At 49.3% G+C, this 20396-nt stretch overlaps 1 protein-coding gene across 1 annotated transcript in view; it reads left to right on the plus strand.

Moving 5' to 3' along the window:
- The first annotated feature begins 262 nt into the window (after positions 1-262).
- LOC127583547 (ephrin type-B receptor 2) overlaps positions 263-20396 on the plus strand; it is a 277407-nt gene continuing 257273 nt past the window's right edge. Inside the window, exon 1 of the mRNA XM_052039645.1 lies at positions 263-530. Coding sequence (XP_051895605.1) covers positions 479-530 — 52 coding nt within the window. The 5' untranslated portion in view covers positions 263-478. The remainder of the gene's footprint in view (positions 531-20396) is intronic.

Below are 20396 nucleotides of genomic sequence, written 5' to 3' on the forward strand. Positions count from 1 at the left end.
GCCCGGAGCCAGGGGATGGCCATCAGACACATCTGGAACCACAGCCAGCGCAGCCCGGAGCCAGGGGATGGCCATCAGACACATCTGGAACCACAGCCAGCGCAACCCAGAACCAGGGGATGGCCATCAGACACATCTGGGTGATTGACGGGCGCGGGAGGTACCATTGCGGCCGGGTGGGAGGGGGATATGTTCCTCCGCACGGGAATATCCAACATCTCCCCTCTGTGTGTCCGGCCGAGCGCTGCCCCGGGGCGGCGGTCGGTGCACGGACGGTCCCCGCCGTCCGCCCGGGTCCGGGGTGGGCGAGGGGCGGCGGGGGCGGAAGGGGAGGCGGAGGGCGCGCAGCGTCCCCGGGCGATGTGGCGGCCCCCGCCCCCGCCCCCCGCCCCCCACCCGGCGCCGCTTCAGTCGGCGCTCGGCAGCGAGGCGGAGGGTCGCTGTCAGCGGCGCCGCTCCCTCCCTCCGTCCCACCACAATGGGCATCCTGTGGATCCTGTGGCTGGTGCCCGCAGCCGCCGCGCTGGAAGGTAGGGCGCCCCGCTCCGTGTGGGTCCGGGTCCGGGTCCGGGCGAAGTTTGTGTGGGCGGGGGAGTGCGCTCAGCCCGGAGTTTGCGGCGGGAGAAGCGGGCTGGGACTGAGCGGGAGCCGGGAGCCGGGCACCGCGCCGGGGCATTGGGTGTGGGTCTGCTCCTTGCTGCCCTGGGAGAGAGGAGAGGAGAGGGAGGGGGTTCCCCCAAAACTTGTGTCCCTGCGCCCTCATTGTGTGCGGTGGATCGCTGAGGCGTGCGGTGTGTTGAAGTGTCTGCGGGCGGGAGGTGTTTTGCGGACCCCCAACTCGCGGCGAGTTCCCCGGTGTCGGTGTTCCCGCTGTGTGCAGCCCGGCGCCCAGCTCTGCCCTCGGCGTGGCTTCGCCCGATTGTTGCATTGTAGCCCGGCGTGAGCATTCGGGCTCCGGTGGTGGCCGTGAGGGGCCGGCGGGGGCTCCGCTGCCTGTGGAGCCGGCGAGCTCGTCTCCCAGACCGGGCCCCGTCCCCGGACCCTCTCCCTCGGACAGGGCTCCGCGGTGCCCCTCGCCAAGCTGGTGCTGCCGTCCAGGTGTGTGTGATATGGGCTGAAGCTCACGGGGCGGGCGCCTCACTAGATACATCAGTACCTTGGTCCCTGGGATGGAGATGTTTTGCGTTCTCTGTGTATTCTCCAGTGAGCTGTGGCTCTCACGACCCTTCCCTCCACCCGCCGATTCCCTTCTTCAAGAATGTGTCATGTTGATCCTTAAAATGTATCAGTGGGTCCCTTCACTTGGCCCCCGGGCAGCAGGTTGCACGTCGGGCAGCAAGAATTTCTTGTGGCCTGTTGCTGACCATCCTGTGGTGTTGGTTCTTCTCACAGATGTGTATGCAATTGGCCAGCAGCTTTCATTTCTAATCTTTGGTTCTTGATCACAAGATGTGTATTTTTTTAATGGCATAGCCTTTGTTTTGTGTTGGTTGGAAACGTTCATAAAGATGGTATCTTCAATGAATTAAACTTCCATGTGTGGCTGGTACACAGTGTTGTGTCAGTGGGGAAATAATGCAGAGGCAGGTTGTCATCCCAGTTCATAACCCACCATGAGAATTTGTGATTTTTCTTTAATTCAACTTGAGAACTTGTGTAGTAAATCAGTGAGCACTTTAATGTGAGGGACATGCAGCTGCACCATTTGTTCCAATACAGTCGTCCTGTCTGGGAGCCCAGAATGTAAGTGGTCATAAATTCAGGAGCAGCATCTTTACTCAGTAGTACAAGTGTGTGACTTGTAGAAGAATCACTGAATTGAGTAACTACATTAAGAGGAAGCTACCCTGGTACTTAAAGAAAGGGATATACGAATATGTTGATAGGAATAGGATGAAGGAAGAGGGCCACGTGTGACATAAGCACCAATGTGTCCAGATTCAACACTAAAGTTTGTGGCTGGAGATCTGTTAACTTCCTCATAATGCAAATGTGACTCAAATGTGAGTTGGGGTTCCCATCTTGTACCTGTCCACTATTACAAAGGCCATGAGTTGGCCCAGGCAGGATCTTGAGCTTTGTTTGGGCTGTCCTTGGGCAATGAGCAAACTAAAAGTTGTTTCACAATCTGTGTCTCGCTGTAACAGTAGGTCTCGGGTATTGTAACAAAGTCCCATTTCACTATGTTGGATCTTGAGCACTTGACTTGGGGATGGGTGTAACTTGGGGCCTTCCAGGTGACCTATTTCCCCTGTGCTCCTGCAGTGAGCTGCCTGGTTATCCGAATGTCCTTACTGACTTCACTGTCAATAAGTGGAGCTTCTTGTGGTGATTCTAGCGGTACTACTGACTACCCAAGGCTGTTTTATTGCCGTGATGTGATACTGTGTATAGTTTTCCATTTCCTTTCTCTTTGCCTGGCTCGGCTCTGTGGGTATTTGCTGTTCCATGGGGGTGTACAGGCTGGGGTGCGCTGGTTGAAGGCAGCCAGTGCTGGCTCTGGGCTGTGTTGTGTGGACAGAGCATTCCTCTTCTGGACAAGCACTTAGCTCTGGAGTAATCAAGGGCGGGTGCCGAAGTTCCAGTCGTGGCTGGTGTGTCCCCTATTTTTTCAATTTGCTAGGTCCTGGATGATATTGTTTCAGACAGAAGTTTGCTTTTTTTCTTTTCAGTTGTTGGATGAGAGAGTGTGGTCCAGGATTACTCCAAGGTAAACCAGGTTTGTGCAGTGAAGGAGCTGGAATGTCTTTCCAGTTGATGTTTGCCTTTCTATTTGTCTGGTGGTTGTGCAGGTGATTGCTTGGGGTTGCTTCAGGTTAGTTAGCAGCATAATCGTCAGTCACCCTGATAGTACAGCTCAGTATACTCAACCTGGATAAAGTCCGCTGTATGTGCAGAGTGTAAGTGTCGATGAAGCTGTGTATGGATTGGTTGATCATTTGTGTAAATGCTAAAGAGGAGGAGTGCTGATACACTTCTTGGGGTCGACCATAGCTGCATTTTCTCCAAGTTCAATGTAAAAACAAGAATTTGGATCATGCAGACAAGTTAAGGGTCATTTGCCGTCATGTAAATCTTCTAAGGAAATTAGTTAAATTGAATGTTTGTGCTTGAACAAGGAGCAAAGTATTATTACAATTGGGGTGTGCAATGTGCCACTGGCGTGGAGTTTGGAGCAGCAAGGCTTTCTGCTGGCCCAGGTAGTTGCAATCCTCTTGCAAAGGTTAGTGCTCTTGGAACTCTTCCAATCTTCCCCAGTCAGGATTTGCTCTCACCATAACCTTTTGTTCAGGAACTCGAGCTCTGCACCAAGCCTAAAGTGGGATTTTTTGCTTTATGCTACAGGCTGCCTCTGCGTTTGTGCCAGACTTAATTATATCAAGGATTAGGGGTGGCTGCCTGCATGTACACTGAGCTGACGCAAACCCGAAAAGAAATGATAACTTGAATATATGTGAGAAAATTGAATGTTTTAAGACAAGTGACAAAACAAACTGACAGTTAAGTGAAGCATCAAAATGAACTGGGATCAATTGAATATTGTGCCTTTGGAAAATAGAAACAATGGAGGGAGCAATGCTTGCACACGTTATAAACATGAAACGTGAATAGGCTTAAAGCTGCACCTCAGAGAATGATCAGAATTGTTCTTCACCTACAAATCTGAGGCAAAGAACTGCACCTTTGTTTTCTGGTATCGAAAGGAAACTCCCTGCTTGTTGATTTCTTTATTTTCTTCCTCAAGTCACATTGTACACTGATGAGTCTGTCATCACGGGAGGGTTTCACGGAGAATGCTAATGTTAAGCTGCCAAGCTATCGTTTCCCTTTGTTCCACTTTACTCCACTCGATAATTTTTAACAAAAGTACAAATACGGGTCTGTTGCAGTAAATAACTTGGTTGCAAATTGTAGCTTGTAGTTTTAATAAATTGCTGAAAAACACAACAACTTCATTTGCCTCTCAAATTGGTGTTCATGCTTTAGCGCCAGTGATTCTGGAGGTACACTGTCACGATGCAGTGCCCTGTAACGGGAACACCAGTAGCGGAGGGTTCCTGCATGCCCTCCTTTCTCTCTGTGGGGATTATTTTGTACACCTCCAGCAAGAGTGAATAACCTCCATAAAACACTGGAATTTTCAACACACAGACTACATACAATACATCCACAGCTGAGAGTCCACTCAATCACAGGTGCTGCATGCAACTATTGATTGTAAATGAGGGGAAACATTTGAGCAGGAATACATGCCAAGTCAATAAAGTTTTGAAAGGTATTGACATTGTAAATGGAAAACAATATGGATACTGTGTTAATTATCTATCGGATTGACTTAAGGATGAGTGCAAACCTTGCAGATCACACAAACTGCATTTATGAAATGGAGTCCAGAAGATAAATGTATGTTAATAAACGGCAGTGATGTGAAGAGTTGTTGTTCCAGAGTGGTGAATTAAACACTGAGGAACCATACAGTGATGGATCAGACAGATGAGTTGCACGAGTGAGTTTGGCAGTAATGCATCTTACAAGCCTATCAGTGATGCATTGCTGCCAGGGTGTTTATGTCTTTGAGCTGTGCAGTAATAAATCATACTTCAGCAATCCAGATGAGCAGTTTGGTGACAAAAACCATAGAAATGGAACTTGCAGTTTGCGAAATTAATGCCACAATTGATGCAAAGCTTCTGCTTATTTATCCTTGCTGTATGTGATCTATGTAATGCCAGATCTAACTTTGAACTGTGCAATTGGCTTATAATAACAACAGAAATAACCTGATATGATGGGGAGAGATTATTGGGAAGATCTGGTCTTTCTGGACCATTCTGCAGTAAGTCCAACTTATTGTCTGAAAGAAAAATCTGAAATTTGCTAAATTCGCGATCTGGGGTGATGAGGTGTGTTTGGTACCAACTTTATCACAGTCTAGACTTATTTGAAAGAGTATTCCTTTGCCTTGAAGATTGCCAAGGGTCAAATGCTGGGAAGTTGCATTGCAGCTGCTGGCATGAGTTAGTCCAGAATAGGTCACAAAGTTCCCATTGATTCAACACTAATTGACATTTGTGTTATTACTTTGGGCACATCAGGTCTCTGTTGGAAGTGAGCCATATGAAACAATATTGTGTGAATCATGATAGTGTGATTGTACTTACCCAAAACAGTGCTGCAGTTTGTTGTAACTCTGTTCAAATTTACCTTAAAGACATAAGGGGAGTGGGAGTCAAACATGTCACAATAAATAAACCAGTTTGTCTCCACCATAAGGCTGCCATGCTTTGATGCGGTGATTTCTTTTGCAATGTGCGCTTATGAATTCAGTGCAAAGTTAGAATTGGAGCAATTACAAAAATTAATATTGTCACTTGAGCACAGTCTGCTTGAGGGAAAGTACTTGCATTTTTGGACTAGTAATTCAGAGGAATGGAGTAATCATCCATAGAAGGGAGCAACACAAAGTGCTGCAGGAACTCAGCAGGTCAGGCAGCATCTATGGAGGGAAATGAACAGTCGATGTTTTGGGTTGAGACCCTTCATCTGGTGCATCCATAGAAGTGAGTTCAGATCCCATCGTGGAAGTTATAGAAATCAGTTAAATAAATCTGGGCGCAGAAGATGTTAATAAGAGTAGTAATAACCAACAACTACTGGAAAAAAACAATCTTGCTTACGAATGTCCTTTAAGGAATAAAATCTGCTGTCCTTGCCTGTGTGCAGTGCCAGAAGCCTGGAGAAGTTCCAACAGAGGACTACACACCTGATACAGAGCTGCGCTAACTCACAACCAATGAATCAGGTCAAAGCTCTGCAGTCCTTCAGCAGTTGGTTATGAATGGTGGTGGACAGTTAAATGGCTAACTGGAAGAGGAGGCTTCCAGAACATTCCCATTCTCGATGATGATAGGACTGGCACATGAGAGCTGAAGACAACGCTAAAACACCTACAGCCATGTACATCTGGAAGTGTTGAAACATCTTGAAATCCCCCCGAGATCCCCTCTGTCACAGGAGCCAGTCTTTGAAGGCTGTTCAAATGATGCCACATGGGTAGAGCTTAGAAATAAAAAAAAAGGACAATCAGTTTGCTGGGTTTGTACTACAGCAGTCAGTGGGAGACAGAGGAGCAGGTATGTTGGCACATCCCAGGGAAGTGTAAGAGGGTTGTAGTATCAGAGAATTTCAATTTGCACAACATTAAATAGGATTGCCTTAGTGTGATAGGATTAGATAGGGTGGAACTTGTAAAGTGCACCCGGAGAGCTTTTTGTCCCAGGCCGTAGAAAGCCCAACTGGGGATGGGGCTGTGCAACCTGGTCCTGGGGAATGAAGCTGAGCAAGTGGGTGAGGTGTCAGTGAGTGACTATAAACTCAGTAAATTTCAAGGTAGTTATGGAAAGGGATAGGGATATTCTGGCAGTTGTGTGTCGGAATGGGGCTGGTTTCAATATCATTTGATCTGACCTGGAAAAAATAGACAGTGAGCATCTACTTGCAGGTAAATCTACATTCATCAAGTGGGAAATGGTGAGAGTTCAGGGCCAATGTGTTCCCATAAGGCTGTAGGGTAAGGATGGCAAGTCCAGGGAACCTTGGATGTCAAGGGATATTGAGGGTTTGATTTAAAAATGGAAGCAGTTGTAGGTATGAAGCACTGAAAATGGAGCAGGTCGTCCAGAAGTACAGAGAGTGAACAGGAACGGTGGGGGGGGGGTACTTAAATAAATTAGGAGGGCAAAGAGTGACCATTAAATATCAACAACAAGATTCAGGAAAATCTAAGGCATTTTATGCATATTAGGAACAAGGGGGTAACTAGGGAATGAGTAGTGCTCTTTGGGGACCAAAGGGGCAATCTGTGCATGGAGCCCGAGGAGACATGGACTTGGATGAAAACTTCCCATCTGTATTAACCAAGGAGAAAGGCACTGTAGTTGGAGATTGCCGGGGCCCTGATGGAGACTGTTAAATCTTCACTGGTCAGTGGTGAAGTGCTAGGTAACAGGAAGTCAGCAAGTGTGATACAGGTTGAAACTCTCTAGTTTGACTTTCTGTGGTGTGGTGACTCCTGTGCTCCAGTGTGTTTTGAATCTGTGGTACAGATCTGTACTAATTAACTAATTCTAACTAAGATCTAAAATTAACCAAGGTCTGTACTAATCTGCAGCTACTCAACCTACCAGTGCAAACTTTGCAGTGTCAGCTGACAGCCTTCCTGACATACGAAAACTTCAGATTACGGACATTTCTGAGTCCCTGTGTGACCCAGGGAGCACCTGTCCCTAGAACTGCTCTGCTCAGATGATGATCAGGGGCAATTTTTGTGTCCGGCTCCAATCGGGTCCCAAGGCTGCCAGATCTTTCAACTTGTACATTTATTCCAAAAGGGCAGTGGGGATAAGGCAGGTAATTGTAGGCCAGTGAGTCTAACGTCAGTGGTAGGGAAATAATTGGAAATAATTTCAAGGGGCAGGACTGATCTACACTTGGAAAGGCAGGGATTAATCAAGGATAGTCAGCATGAATTTGTTGGTGGGAGATCCTGTCGGTAGACGTGGTTTACATGGATTTCGCTGAGGCTTTTCGTAGGATCCCACCTGAAAGACTGGTCCAAAGGGTTAAAGCCCATGGGTTCCATGGAAAATTGGGTCCAAGACTGGCCTGGTCATAGGAGATAGAAGAGGAAGGTGGAGCATTGCTTTTGTGATTGGAAACCCATGACCAGCAGTGTGCCACAGGGATCAATGCTGGAACGCTTGCTAATTACTATGTACATTAATGACTTGGATGTGAATGTAGGAGGTATTATTAGTAAGTTTGTAGAAGACATGGACATTGGTGGTCTAGGATTGCTAGTGTGGAGGATGGCCTTGGACCATGGAATGATCTTGTTCAGCTGGTGAGTTGGGCAGGGCAATGGCAGATGGAACTTAATCCTGGTAACTGAGGTGATGCATTTTGGGAGGCCTGATAAGAATAGGGAATGTACCATGGGATCCAGGGAGTATTGAGGAACAACAGGATCTTGGTGTACAAGTCCTAAGGTGCTTGAAGGTGGCAGCACAGGTAGATAATGTGGCTAAGAAGGCATAGGGGGTGCTGACCTTTATTAGCCGGGGCATAGAGAATAACAGCAGGGAGGTCTCTTTATAAAAGTTTGGTTTGTCCACAGTTGGAATATTGTGTGAAATTTTCATCTTCAAACTGAAGGAAGGATGTGACTGCAGTGGAGAGGGTGCAGAGGAGGTTCACCAGGATGTTGTTGGGGATGGATTATGTCAGGTCTGAGAGAAGGCTGGATAGGATAGGCTTGTTTTCCTTGGAGCAGAAGAGGCTGAGGGGGGGTCTGATGGAGATGTACAAAATTCTGAGAGACATAGATTGTAAGAAACTTTTCACCAAGAGATAGAAGGCTATGGACTAGGTGCTGGTAAATGGGATTACTATAGATGGACATGATAAGCTGAGGAGCCTGTTTCTTTGATGTATGACTCAATGACTCCGTGTGATAATCAAGAAACAGCTGAGAGGACTGGTTACAGCGAAGGTGATGGGACGAGACAACATCCCAGCTGTAGTACTGAAATAAACGTTACTGATATATACAGGAAATAGTCAGTCCACATCTTTCCCTATGTTCATTGAACCATCAGTACAATGCATTCTTCTGCAATGTGTCAATGCTGCTCATGATTCCTCCTTAAACAATACATGACTGAAGCATTTAGAGAGGCTGTTACACAGGACTCAGCCCTACAGTGGCAGCAGGACCCGAGACTGTGCTCCTTCCCCACTAAGCTTTTCTGGAGTCAGATAGCATGGAAGCAGGCCATTCATCTCACTGTGTCCATGCTGACCTGTGGATACCCATCCATATTATTCCCATCTTCCAGCATCTGCCCTGTAAGCTTCCATGCCGAAGTGATTCAAGTGCTTGTCTCAACACTTCATAAATGCTGTCAGTGACTCTGCTTCCACCTCTCTGAGGCAATGTATTCCAGGTACTCGCCACTCTCGGGGTGAAAAATACCCCCCTCAGATCCTCTCTAAATCTGTTACCCCTTACACTAAATCTATGTCCTCTAGTTTTGTTTACCTCTGATAATGGGAAGAGTTTCTTGCAATCTACTCTATCTACACCTCTCACAATCTTATATACCTCAATCATGTCCCCTCTTAGTGTGGTGACCAGAATTGCTTGCAGTTCTCCAGCTGAGGTCTGATTTTATAAAGTTTTATGTGAGTTTTATGAAGTTGGAGCATATCCTCCCTGCTCTTGTATTCACTGCCCTGACTAACAAAGGCCAGTATCCAATATGCCACCTTAACCACGTTATCTACTTGCACAGGCACCTTCAAGGATCTTTGGACTTGCACACCAAGGCCCCTCTGTCCCTCAGTACTCCCTAGACACTGCCATTCATGGCATAAGTCCCAGCTCCATTCGTACTCCCATAAATGCATCAGCTCACATTTATCAGGATTAAACTTCGTCTGCTTTTTCTCAGCCCATTTCACTAACACATCGCTCTCACCCCTTAGCCTGAGACCACCCTCCACACTGTCAACTCCACGAATCTTCCAGCTATCTGCAAAGTCAGATCGCGCCTCCTACATCTGCGTCCAAATCATTCACATACATTACAAACAACAAGGGTCCCAGCACCGATCCTTGTGGAACACCCACTGGTCACAGGCATCCAATCACAAAGACTACCCTCTATCATCACCCTCTATCTCCCATTGCTAAGCCAATTTTGGATTCAATTTGCCAACTTGCCCTGGATCCCATGGGTCATAACCTTTTGGACCAGTCTCCCATGTGTGACCTTGTCAAAGGCCTGGTTGAAGTCCATGTAACTTGCATCTACTGCACTGCCCTCATCAATGCACATTTTTACTTCAAGAAAATTTAATCAGATTGGTCAGACAAGATTTGTCCTTGGCTGTCTCAGATCAGTCCTTCCCTTTCCAAGTGATCATTAATTCTGTCCCTTTTAATTCTGTCCCTTAGAATTTTTCCAGTATCTTCCCTACAACTGATGTTAGGTGCTCAGATCAGTATTACCAGGCTTTTCCCTACAGCCCTTCTTGAAAATGGGGACCATATTTGCGGTCCTACGGTCATCTTGTGGCTAGAAAAATTTAATAAATCTCAGCTAGAGCCCCAGCAATCTCTTCCCACGCCTCCCACAGCAGCCTGGGATAAATCTCATCTGGCCATGGGGATCTATCCAACTTTAAGCCCACTAAGGCATCGAGAACCTCCTCTTCGTTTATGAGGAGACTTGCACTCGACTTTCACCTTCTTCTTGGCTGAGTTATCCAACAACAATGTTGTCAATACCGATGAAAAGTATTAATCCAGAACCTCATCCATACCTTCTGGTTCCACACACAGATTGCCTCTGTTGTCCTTAATGGACCCTACTCTTTCGCTCTTAATTCTTGTCCTTAACATCATCAGATTTGTGTTAACTGTGTCTGCCAGTGATATTTACTGATCCCTCTTTGCCTTCCTAATTTCCTTTTTAAGCGTCACCATGCACATTTTATACACTTTCTGGGCCTCCTCCACCTTTAGTTCTCTATACCTGCTATATGCTTCCTTTTGTGTCTGTGCCTCGACACACAGGGTTCCCTGTATCTGTTACCCTGGGCTTTCACCCTTGCAGGAACAAATTGACCCTGAACTCTCACTGTTTCTCCTTTGAAAGCCTCCCAATGTGCAGGTGTAGACTTACCTGCAAGTAGATGCTCCTCATCTACGTTTGGGAGGTCCTGTCTTATTTTATTGGAATTAGCCTTCCTCCAATTTAAGATCTTTATTCCAGGTTTGTCTCTATCTTTAGGAGGGAAAAGCAGAGCAGTGATAGGTGGACAAAAGAGGGGAGGTGGGGTGGGCACAGGGTGGTGATAAGTAGATGCAGGTAAGAGATAGTGATAGGCAGGTGCGGGGGAGGAGGGGAGAGCAGATCCACCTGGGGATGGGTCAAAGGTAAGGAGAGAGGGGGAAATAAGGCTAGGAAAGGGAAGAAGAGAAGCAGCGTGGTGGGGGGGGTGGGGATTACCTGAAGTGGGAGAATTCAAAGTTCATGCCGTTAGGCTGCAAGGTTCCAAGACGGAAGATGAGGTGCTGTTCCTCCAGTTTGTGCTTGGAATTCCGCTGGCAGTGGAGGAGGCAGAGGACTGACATATCTGTGATGGAGTGGGGGGCAGTTGAAGTGACTGGCAATGGGAAAATGCAGATCATAGTTGCGGACAGAGCGCAGATGTTCTGCAAAACAGTCACCTAGTCTACGGACACAGCACTGGTGTTCTTTTCCTTCTCTCCTTCCCCCAGTGGATCTGCTCTCCCCTCCTCCCCTGCTCCTGCCTATCACTCTCTTACCTGCATCTACCTATCACCACCCTGTGCCCACCCCACCTCCCCTTTTTCATCCACCTATCACTGCTCTGATTTTCCCTCCTATATTGGGCTTCCCCTTTTCCTATCTTAAGTCCTGAAGAAGGGTCCTGACCCAAAATGTTGACCACCTGCTTTTCTCCACAGATGCTGCCTGGCCTGCTGAGTTCCTCCAGCATTGTTGTGTTTTTCCTCTAGGTTCCAGCATCTGCGGTCCTTTGTTTCTCCTGTCCCTTTCTTTTTTCCACAGCCACTTCAAAATGGATGGCGTTATGGTCACTATCCCAAAATGCTCTCCCACTGGCTATCCATTCACTTGACCCATTTTAGTCCCCAAGATGGAACATAATGCTCTCCTCTTGTTGGTCTATCTAAATGTTATGCCTTTTTTTAGAAAAATGTCTCCTGGACACCCCCCCAAAATTTTGCCCCCTCTGAGCTTTATGCTAAGGCAATCCCAGTTAAAATTTGGGAAATTGAAATCCCCCATTAATATAACCCTATTTTGTCACATCTCTCTACTGTTTACCTCCATCTCTGTTCCCCATCTCCTGTTGACTGTTATGTAGTCTGTAATTCACCCCCAGCAAAGACCCAACACCCCCCTTTCTGTTCCTAATCTCTATCCAAATGACCTCATTTGGGGAGCCTTTGAGAATACCTTCCCTCAGTACTTAAGAAATGCCTTCCTTCACTAAGTGCAAAGCCACCTCTCATTTCCATCCCCCCTCTGTCTCACCTGAATATTCTGTACCCTGAGACACTGAGTTGCCAGTCCCTTTCACCCGTGTCTCAGTGATGGCAACAGTATTGGTTTATTATTGTCACTTGTACCGAAGTACAGTGAAAAACTTGTCTTGCATACCGATCGTACAGGTCAATTAATTACAGTGCAGTTACATTGAGTTAGTACAGAGTGCATTGAGGTAGTACAGGTAGAAACAATAACAGTACAAAGTGTCACAGCTACAGAGGAAGTGCAGTGCAATAAGGTGCAAGGTCACAACAAGGTAGATTGTGAGGTCAAGAGTCCATCTGATCATATGAGGGAACCGTTCAATAGTCTTATTTTAGTCTCAGGTGTCAGTGAACACTTGGAGTTCATCTCCCTCACCAGTTAGACTCCTTCAAAACGAATGCAGTTGTGCTTTGTATTCAATCGTGCATTTCCCCACCATTCTGCCTGCTGGATATTTCCTCCTCTAGGTGACCGTACCTCCCTAGCTGAACACCTACTCTGAGCCCCCTCTTTCCCTCCAAGTCAGTTTAAACCTCCCCCAACGACATTAGCAAACCTCCCTGCTAGGATGTTGGTCCCATACCAGTTTAGGTGCAACCAGTCCCTCTTGTACAGGTCCCACCATTCCAGCAACAATCCCAATGATCCAGAAATATAAAGCCAATCCCCTGCACCATCCCTTCATCGACCTGTTCCTACGGTCCCTGGCTCATGGCACCAGAAGCAATCCAGAGATTGCAGCCTTTGAGGTCCTGCTCCTTAAATGGCTACCAAGCTTCCTAAACTCATGTTGCAGGACCTCATCCCTTCCCCTACCTATGTCATTATACCAAAATATACCATAACTGCTGACTGTTCACCTTCCCCCTTCAGAATTCCTGCAGTTGTTCCAAGACATCCTTGACCTTAGCACCAGGGAGCCAACAAACCCTCCTGGAGTCTCATTTGTGGCCACACTAACACCCGTCTGCCACCCTAACAATAGAATCCCCTAACACCATCGCTCTCACTGCCCTATTCCTCCCCTCTGTGCAGCAAAGCCCTGCCTGCTGCCACAGGCTGGCTTGTTGCTGCCATTTTCCCCTGCGATGCCATCCGCCCAACAGTGTCCAACATGTACACCTGTTGGAGAGGGGGGTGGCCACATGGGACTCCTGCACCGCCTGCCTTCTCTTACTGCCCTTCCTGGTGGTCACCCACCTCCTGTCTCACCGTACCTGTGGCATGACCATCTTGCTAGAGCTACTATCTACCACATTTGCCGTATCCTGGATACTCCCCAGTGGGTCCAGTTGTAGCTTCTACTGCTCTATGTGGTCATATAGAAAGACCAAGACACCATGACAACATTCAGTCGTATACCTCATTCATTGCTCAAGCCCTCCAGTCCAGGTGACGCCCTTGTGAATATTTTCTGCACCCTCTCTAGCTCGATCACATCTTTCCTACAGTGTGATAACAAGAACGACATTAAATACTCCAAATGCAGCTCCAAGTGAAGGACCATCTGGTAGGGTGTTCTGGGTGGAACTGGGGAATAAGAAGAGGATGGTCACCTTGTTGGGACTATACTCTTGGCTCCCAAATAGTCAACAGGAATTAGAGGAACAAATGTACAGGGAGATGGGGGCAAGTTGTAAGAATAATAGGGTTGTCATCGTAGGAGATTTTAACGTTCCCAACATTGACTGGGATTGCCAGAGTGTTAATGGTCTAGATGGGGTGCAATTTATTCAGTGTGTTCAAGGAAGTTTGCTCAGGTAGTATATAGAGGGTCCTACCAGGGAGGGGGCAAAGCTTGAGCTACTCCCGGGAAATAAGGAAGGGCAAGTGACTGAGGTCACGGCAGGGGAGCACTTTGGGACCAGTGACCATGGTTCCGTTAGTATTAGAACAGTTATGGAAAGGGAGAGAACTGTTCCGCAGGTTCGAGTTCTGAATTGGGGCAAAACAAATTTTGACAGTATTAGACAGGAGCTTGCAAAGGTTGAGTGGGCTGGTTGTTTGTGGGCAAAGGGACATCTGGCAAGTGGGAGGTTTTTAAAAGTGATATGGCAGGAGTTCAAGGACTACATGTTCCTGTCAAAGTAAAAGGCAAAGCTGCTGGGATTTGGGAACCCTGGATGTTAAGGGATATTGTAACTCTGGTCAAGAAAAAGGGAGCAGCTTGGGTCAGATACAGGCAGCTGGGATCAAGTGGATCACAGGAGGTATATGGAGGATGCCGGAGTATACTCAAGAAGGAAACTAGGAGGGCCAAGATGGATTTGGCAGAGAAAAGTAAGGAGAATCCTGAGAGATCTTTTAGATATATTAAGGGAAAAAGGGTGACTAAGGAGAGAATAGGGCCCCTCAAAGACCAAGACAGAAATCTATGTGTGGAGCCACTGGAGATGGGCAGAGTTCTCAGTGGTTATTTCTCCTCTGTTTTTACTAATGGAGAAAGATGTGAAGACTTGGGAACCTGGCAGTTAATGGAGATGTTTTGGGAGCAATCCATATTACAGTAGAAGAGGTGTTGCATGTGTTAAGATGTATGAAGGTAGACAAATCTCCAGGTCTGGATGAGGAATATCCAAGAACACTGTGGGAAGCTGGAGGAGAAATTGCAGGAGCCCTCACTGAGATATTTGCAACATCACTATCCTCTGGCAAGGTGCCGGAAGACTGGAGGATAGCAAATGTTGTGCCTTTATTTAAGAATGGCTGTAAGGATAGACCTGGTAACTACAGGCCTGTGAGCTGAACAACTGTGGTAGATAAGTTGCTGGAAAGCATTCTGAGGGATGAGATATACTTACATTTGGAAAGGTAGGGGTTGATTAGGGGTAGCCAGCATAGCTTTGCGCATGGGAGTTCTTGTCTTACAAATTTGATTGAGTTTTTTTGATGAAGTGATGAGGAAGGTTGATGAGGGAGGGCAGTAGACTAGGTATATATGGATTTCAGTAAGGCTTTTGATAAGGTTCCACATGGTAGGCTGCTCTGGAAGGTTAGATCGCATGGCATCCAAGGAGAGCGAGCAAACTGGATAAAGAATTGGTTGTGTGGTAGGAAACAGGGTGATTGTGTTGTGGGAAAAGGTTCTTTGGGGTCTGAAAGGTAGAGGACTCTGGACAGTCTTTGGACTTTAAAAAAGGAAGTTATTTTCAAAGACAAATGCGGGAGCAGAATGAGTGGAAACAGATGCACAAACACACTCGGGTGATTGCAAAACATGAGGGGAGTTGCAATGGGGGTGAAGTGCATGCGCGCGCGCGCACGCAGAGTGAACTAGTTACAAACGATCAGGGAAAACGCGATACGGTGCCTGAACCCCCTGACTCTGGACAAACAATGGCGCTACGCTACTGGGAGTCTACTTAAGGCTCTCCTAAACCCCTGTAGAAGCGCACACTCTTACCAGTGGTCCCTCAACGTGGTTTCGACTCCGGCAGCAATCAAAAAGAGAAAGAGCCACACACATGTGACATTCTTTATAGTGCTGGAGAGCTGGGTGGAGCTAGCTAAGGTAATTCAACAGGTCCAATAGGTCATGGCCAGGTGCAAGAGATGTGCACTGGATCCAATGGTCACAAGTGTGCGCTAATGAGTGGGTGGAGCCAGACCTTGATTGACAGTGGTGTCACTTTTGACCAGTACTCGATGGTGTCACATGACAGTCATGATCTTTCACACTACATTCCACCCCTCGAAAGTTACACCAAAGCCAATCATGGGAATAGCTATAACTAAGCTGACAAATATGTGTCAGTATGCAGTACTAATGGAAGGCAGAAGTGGTTCTAATAATCTGACAAGCGCAGCTCAAAATACAGATAGCTATTACAACTAAAACGAGGGCAGTGGCCCAGTGGACGACAGTTACCCACAATCCCCCCAGTGACCCAAATGGCCACCAGTTTCCCCATGAGGTGTCATGCTGGAGGAACTGGTCCCTTGCTTTTTGAATTTTAGCCACCGAGTCCTGAATGTGAGCAGCCAGGTTGGTGATGTTGCTGGACTCATCAGGGATAAAGGTACAGCACTCCTTTCCGACTACTGCACAGGTGCCACCGTTTGCAGCGAGTAGGCAGTCCAGGGCCATCTGATTCTGCAGGGCTACCAGCCTGATGGCAGCCAGCTCCACTGCCGTCCTCGTCAGGGCATCCTTGGTACGTTGCAGTGACAATTTTGTTTCGTCCACCATTGTCTGGAGCACGCTGGTCATCCGGATGACTTCTTGGGACAGTTGGGCCATGCCATACATAGGAAAGGCAATCATCTAGGACCTCTCTGCCTCCGTGATGGCTCTTTTGTCCTGGTGGCCGCTGTACGCTGGGTGCTCCCCGAGGTCATCGAGCATGTGGATATAGGGAACTGCAAACGCTGGAAAACAGCAACTGTACCAGCTCGTGGGGAGCCACGGATAGGCACGGTGCCTGCAAACCCAGTGGGTCCTGTTCAAAGTCCAGGGAGCCCCCAGCTTAGCGATACCACCAACGGTGGTCACTAACTGGGTACCAGTTGCTCTCGCAGTCACTATGGCCGACTGAAAAGGTGGAACTGTGGTCGTTCTGGAGTCTGCACCAGCATTCCCTCAGCTTACTCGGTGGCTGCGGGATGACTCTGAGGGTCAGGACTCAGGTGGAGGTCAAATTGTAGGAAGGGAAATACCAGCTCCTGAAACACTGGAAGGAATGTCCTGTAGTGGTGAGGGGAGCGGTGGGGGACTACCATCGGGCCGCCCCCGACCCCCCCCCAGACCGATATACCGAACCCAACAGGTGCAAAAAGTCTGTGTAAGCAGTTCATTTGGAGATCATCGAGGGGAATCGCTGTAAGTGGGAGAGTTTCACCGGCGTGTGCTGGGGTTCGGATGCAAATCCAGCAGTCTGATTAGTTGGAGGTGTTGGCAAATTTGTATGTGATGCGGAGGAAGGTGTTAGCAGGCGTTCCGATGCCGATCATCGCAGTGAGCAGAGGGAATGACTGGAGGAGTGCCATCATCCTGTGGGGGGGGGGTGGGGTTGAGGAACTTACTCATTCTCAGCGGGTCAGGTGTTGGGTATGAAGACAGGATAGGTTAGTTTGACCCGGAATCGCGACCCAACAGGTGTCCCTGGGACCGCGTGCAACAACTTCTCCCTTCTGATGGGGACCTTGTGGCTGTCAGACCCATACTCTCCCGGAGTCCTCGGTCTCAGAGGATTCGGGATCTCGCACGTCGGGAGCTGGGGAGTGTGCCAGATGGCGGGATAATATGGACCCCCCTTGGCCAGTGGGCCATGTGTTGAGCTGATCGACGGCCTGCTGCAGCACGCCCGACCACCCCTGCAGTGTGTGGGAGGGCATCAGAGTGCGTACGTTTCTTTCAGCAGGCCATTCATTCTTTCTATCAGGCCCGATGTCTGGGGATGGTAGGGGATATGGAACAGCCATGAGAGCCCTGCATCCGTCGCCCAGTTTTGTACCTTAGCCCCCGCGAAGTGTGAGCCCTGATCGGACTGTACCTCTCATGGGACGCCATTGATGGTGGAGAGGTACTGCAATCCTTTGATGGTGCTGTTCTGGTCGGCCCTCTCACAGAGCATCGCCACCAGGACACCCAAGTGTGTGTCTACCATCGTCAGGGCGTATTGTTTTTTATTGTGGCATGGGAGTGGTCCAATATAGTCTATCTGCCATGTGTGACCCGCTCCCATGCCGTGGTGGATGTGACCCAGTGGCCCCGCCGGCCAGCCCCATGGTTTTACCTGCTGGCAGATGGGACAGTTTACGACAGTGATCTTGCACTGGTCCACTGTGAGGGTGACCCTGAACTGCTCTGCCCAGCGCCGCGTCCCTAGGTGACAGCTCTTACGGCTAGGGCGCTGAGGTCAGGTTCCTCTGGGGTGACGGTAGCGCAGCATACCTGCACAACCTGGTCCACGGCGGTATTATGAATGGTCTCCTGGGTATTTTTGTGTATGAGCATCCACGTGGTAGACTGAAATCTGTTTTTGGGCGGCTTGATCCCAGATAAAACGCCAGTGTTCCTGTCCATGAATTTCCTACCCCATTTTGTGCCACCATGCCATCCACACCGCCATACCGTTGGCTACTGCCCAGGAGTCGGTATCGATGTGGACTGTCCCAGTGGTGTCCCGTAGAGTGAGCGCTACCGCCGCTAGCTCAGCCAATTGACGACCCCCCCGCTCCCTCTTTTGTTAATGTTTTCTCCATGGCGGGATGAAGTGCCGCCGCTTTCCAATGCTGTTTCCCGTTTTTCCAGCGGCTGGAGCCGTCCGTAAACCAGGCGTGCTGTTCGGGGTCAAGGGAGTCGAAGTGTTGGCCCCAGGATATGGGGGAGGGCGTGATCTCGGGTATGTCCGGGGGTGGGTCCTGGGACTGGGGGAAGGACACGACCCGTTCATGGAGCCGGCTGACCCCTTCCGGACCGGGTTCGGCCTGGTCCACGATCTACCACTTCCACTTCACTCTCAAGGACCTCTGGGCTTGGCCCTCTTTGTGTGTGGAGTCGGGGGACTTAACCCAATGCATTATGGGCAGGTGGGGGCGAAGGACCACAGGGTCAGTACCGGTTTGGCGCTCGGTTGCGAGGAGCGCCACATAGCAGGCCAGCAGCTGGCGCTTGAAAGGGCTGTAGCGGGTGGCGGCCTCAGGCAGTGACTTGGTCCAGAAGCTGAGTGGGACTCTGCACCCCTGGCCCTCTGTCAGAGGCTCCATTCAGCAACCGACTCGCTAACGGAGACCTGTAACTCGAAGGGGACCCCTTCCTTGCGGGGGAATGAAGGGCAGGGCTTGCTCCACCGCCTGTTTGGCTGCTTTAAAGGTGTCTTGCTGTTCAGGCCCCCACAAGAAGGCAGCTTTCTTGCGGGAGATCTTATAGAGGGGTCTCAGGAGTATGGTGAAATGAGATATGTGTTGCCGCCAATAGCCAAGCAGGCCCACGAAACTCTGGGTGTCCGTCTTGTTAGTGGGGACAGCAAAATTTAAAATTTTGTTCTGCGCAGTTTCAGGGATGTCCCTCCTGCCTGCGTGCCATTGGATTCCAAGGAACAATACATTCTGGGCTGGGCCTTGTACCTCTTCCATATTAATGGCCCAGCCCTGCTCTCTGAGGGAGGATATTCACGTATCAAAAGCCTCTGAGACAATAGCCTCAGAAGGAGTATGTCATCTATATGATGGGTGACTGACACCCCTGGGGGAATGGTTTGCAAGTCCCGGGAGATTAACCAATGGCATATTGTGGGATTGTGGATGTAACCTGTGTGGGCACTTCCTGTTGCATTTATTCTAGCCCCTCCAGGAGGGTGATGGCTTCCCATACGGTCATCCTGCTAGTCCCATGAGGGGCAGGACCACTGGCCTCAGGTCCGGGCACGCGGTGGCGACCAGGTACCCCGCTAGTGCACTGGTCACGGTGGTGTTCTCTAACAGCTGGAGGTTGCCCATTCCCGCGTAAATGCCAGTCACTAGTGCCCATTCCTGGATGACCCTGGTGCCCTCACTGACTGTGCTCCACTGTGGTCGCGCGTATAAATCCCACTCAAGGAGGGTAGGGTACTGGACCCTCATGGCGGCCACTACCCGATCCCACAGGGTAGCGGTGTTCCCGATCCCTCCCGGTGGCGCCCACAGGCCATTATTAATGCTCTGTTGGTCCGACAAGCTCCCCAGGACACTCACTTCCTGATGAGAGAGGCTCACGTTGGGGGACCCCTCATTCCACAGCTGGAGCAGCCACACAGCCAGCTGTTCGCCCGACTGCTGGTGGTACCAATCCACCAGCTGGGTGAGCTCCTTAATGGAGAAGTCCCGGGTCTCAGTGGTCTTGGAGGGACCGCGGGCACTTTCCCCTGCGGGGGTCCCATCCTGACTCCCTTCTCTTCTGTGGCGGACCTGGGACCACGTGACGATGGGTCGAGCCTACAGGGAGTTAGGTGAGTAGGGCAGGGGGGCTGGGTGTGATGGGCCTCGGGCTCTTCGGGTACCCCCTCCTCATCATTGTCCATCCACATGTCCCCATTCCCCAGCCATGCGTCCAGCTTGTCGCTGCGCTGGACCAAGGCTTGGATTTTAAACAGGTCTGGTTGCCAGTCAGACCTGCGGGCGGCTTGCGCCTGCTGTGTTTGAATCAGCTGGCAGGTGACCTCGGTACCCCTGGCCTCGAGGTCATTGGCCCAGGTCTTGGCAGTCAGAACGGCCTCCTGCAGTGTGCAACATCGCTGCCGGAGTGTGTCTTATCTCCTTTTCCCTCTG

The sequence above is a fragment of the Pristis pectinata genome, chromosome 26 (genome assembly GCF_009764475.1).
Source record: "Pristis pectinata isolate sPriPec2 chromosome 26, sPriPec2.1.pri, whole genome shotgun sequence".
Taxonomy (NCBI): domain Eukaryota; kingdom Metazoa; phylum Chordata; class Chondrichthyes; order Rhinopristiformes; family Pristidae; genus Pristis; species Pristis pectinata.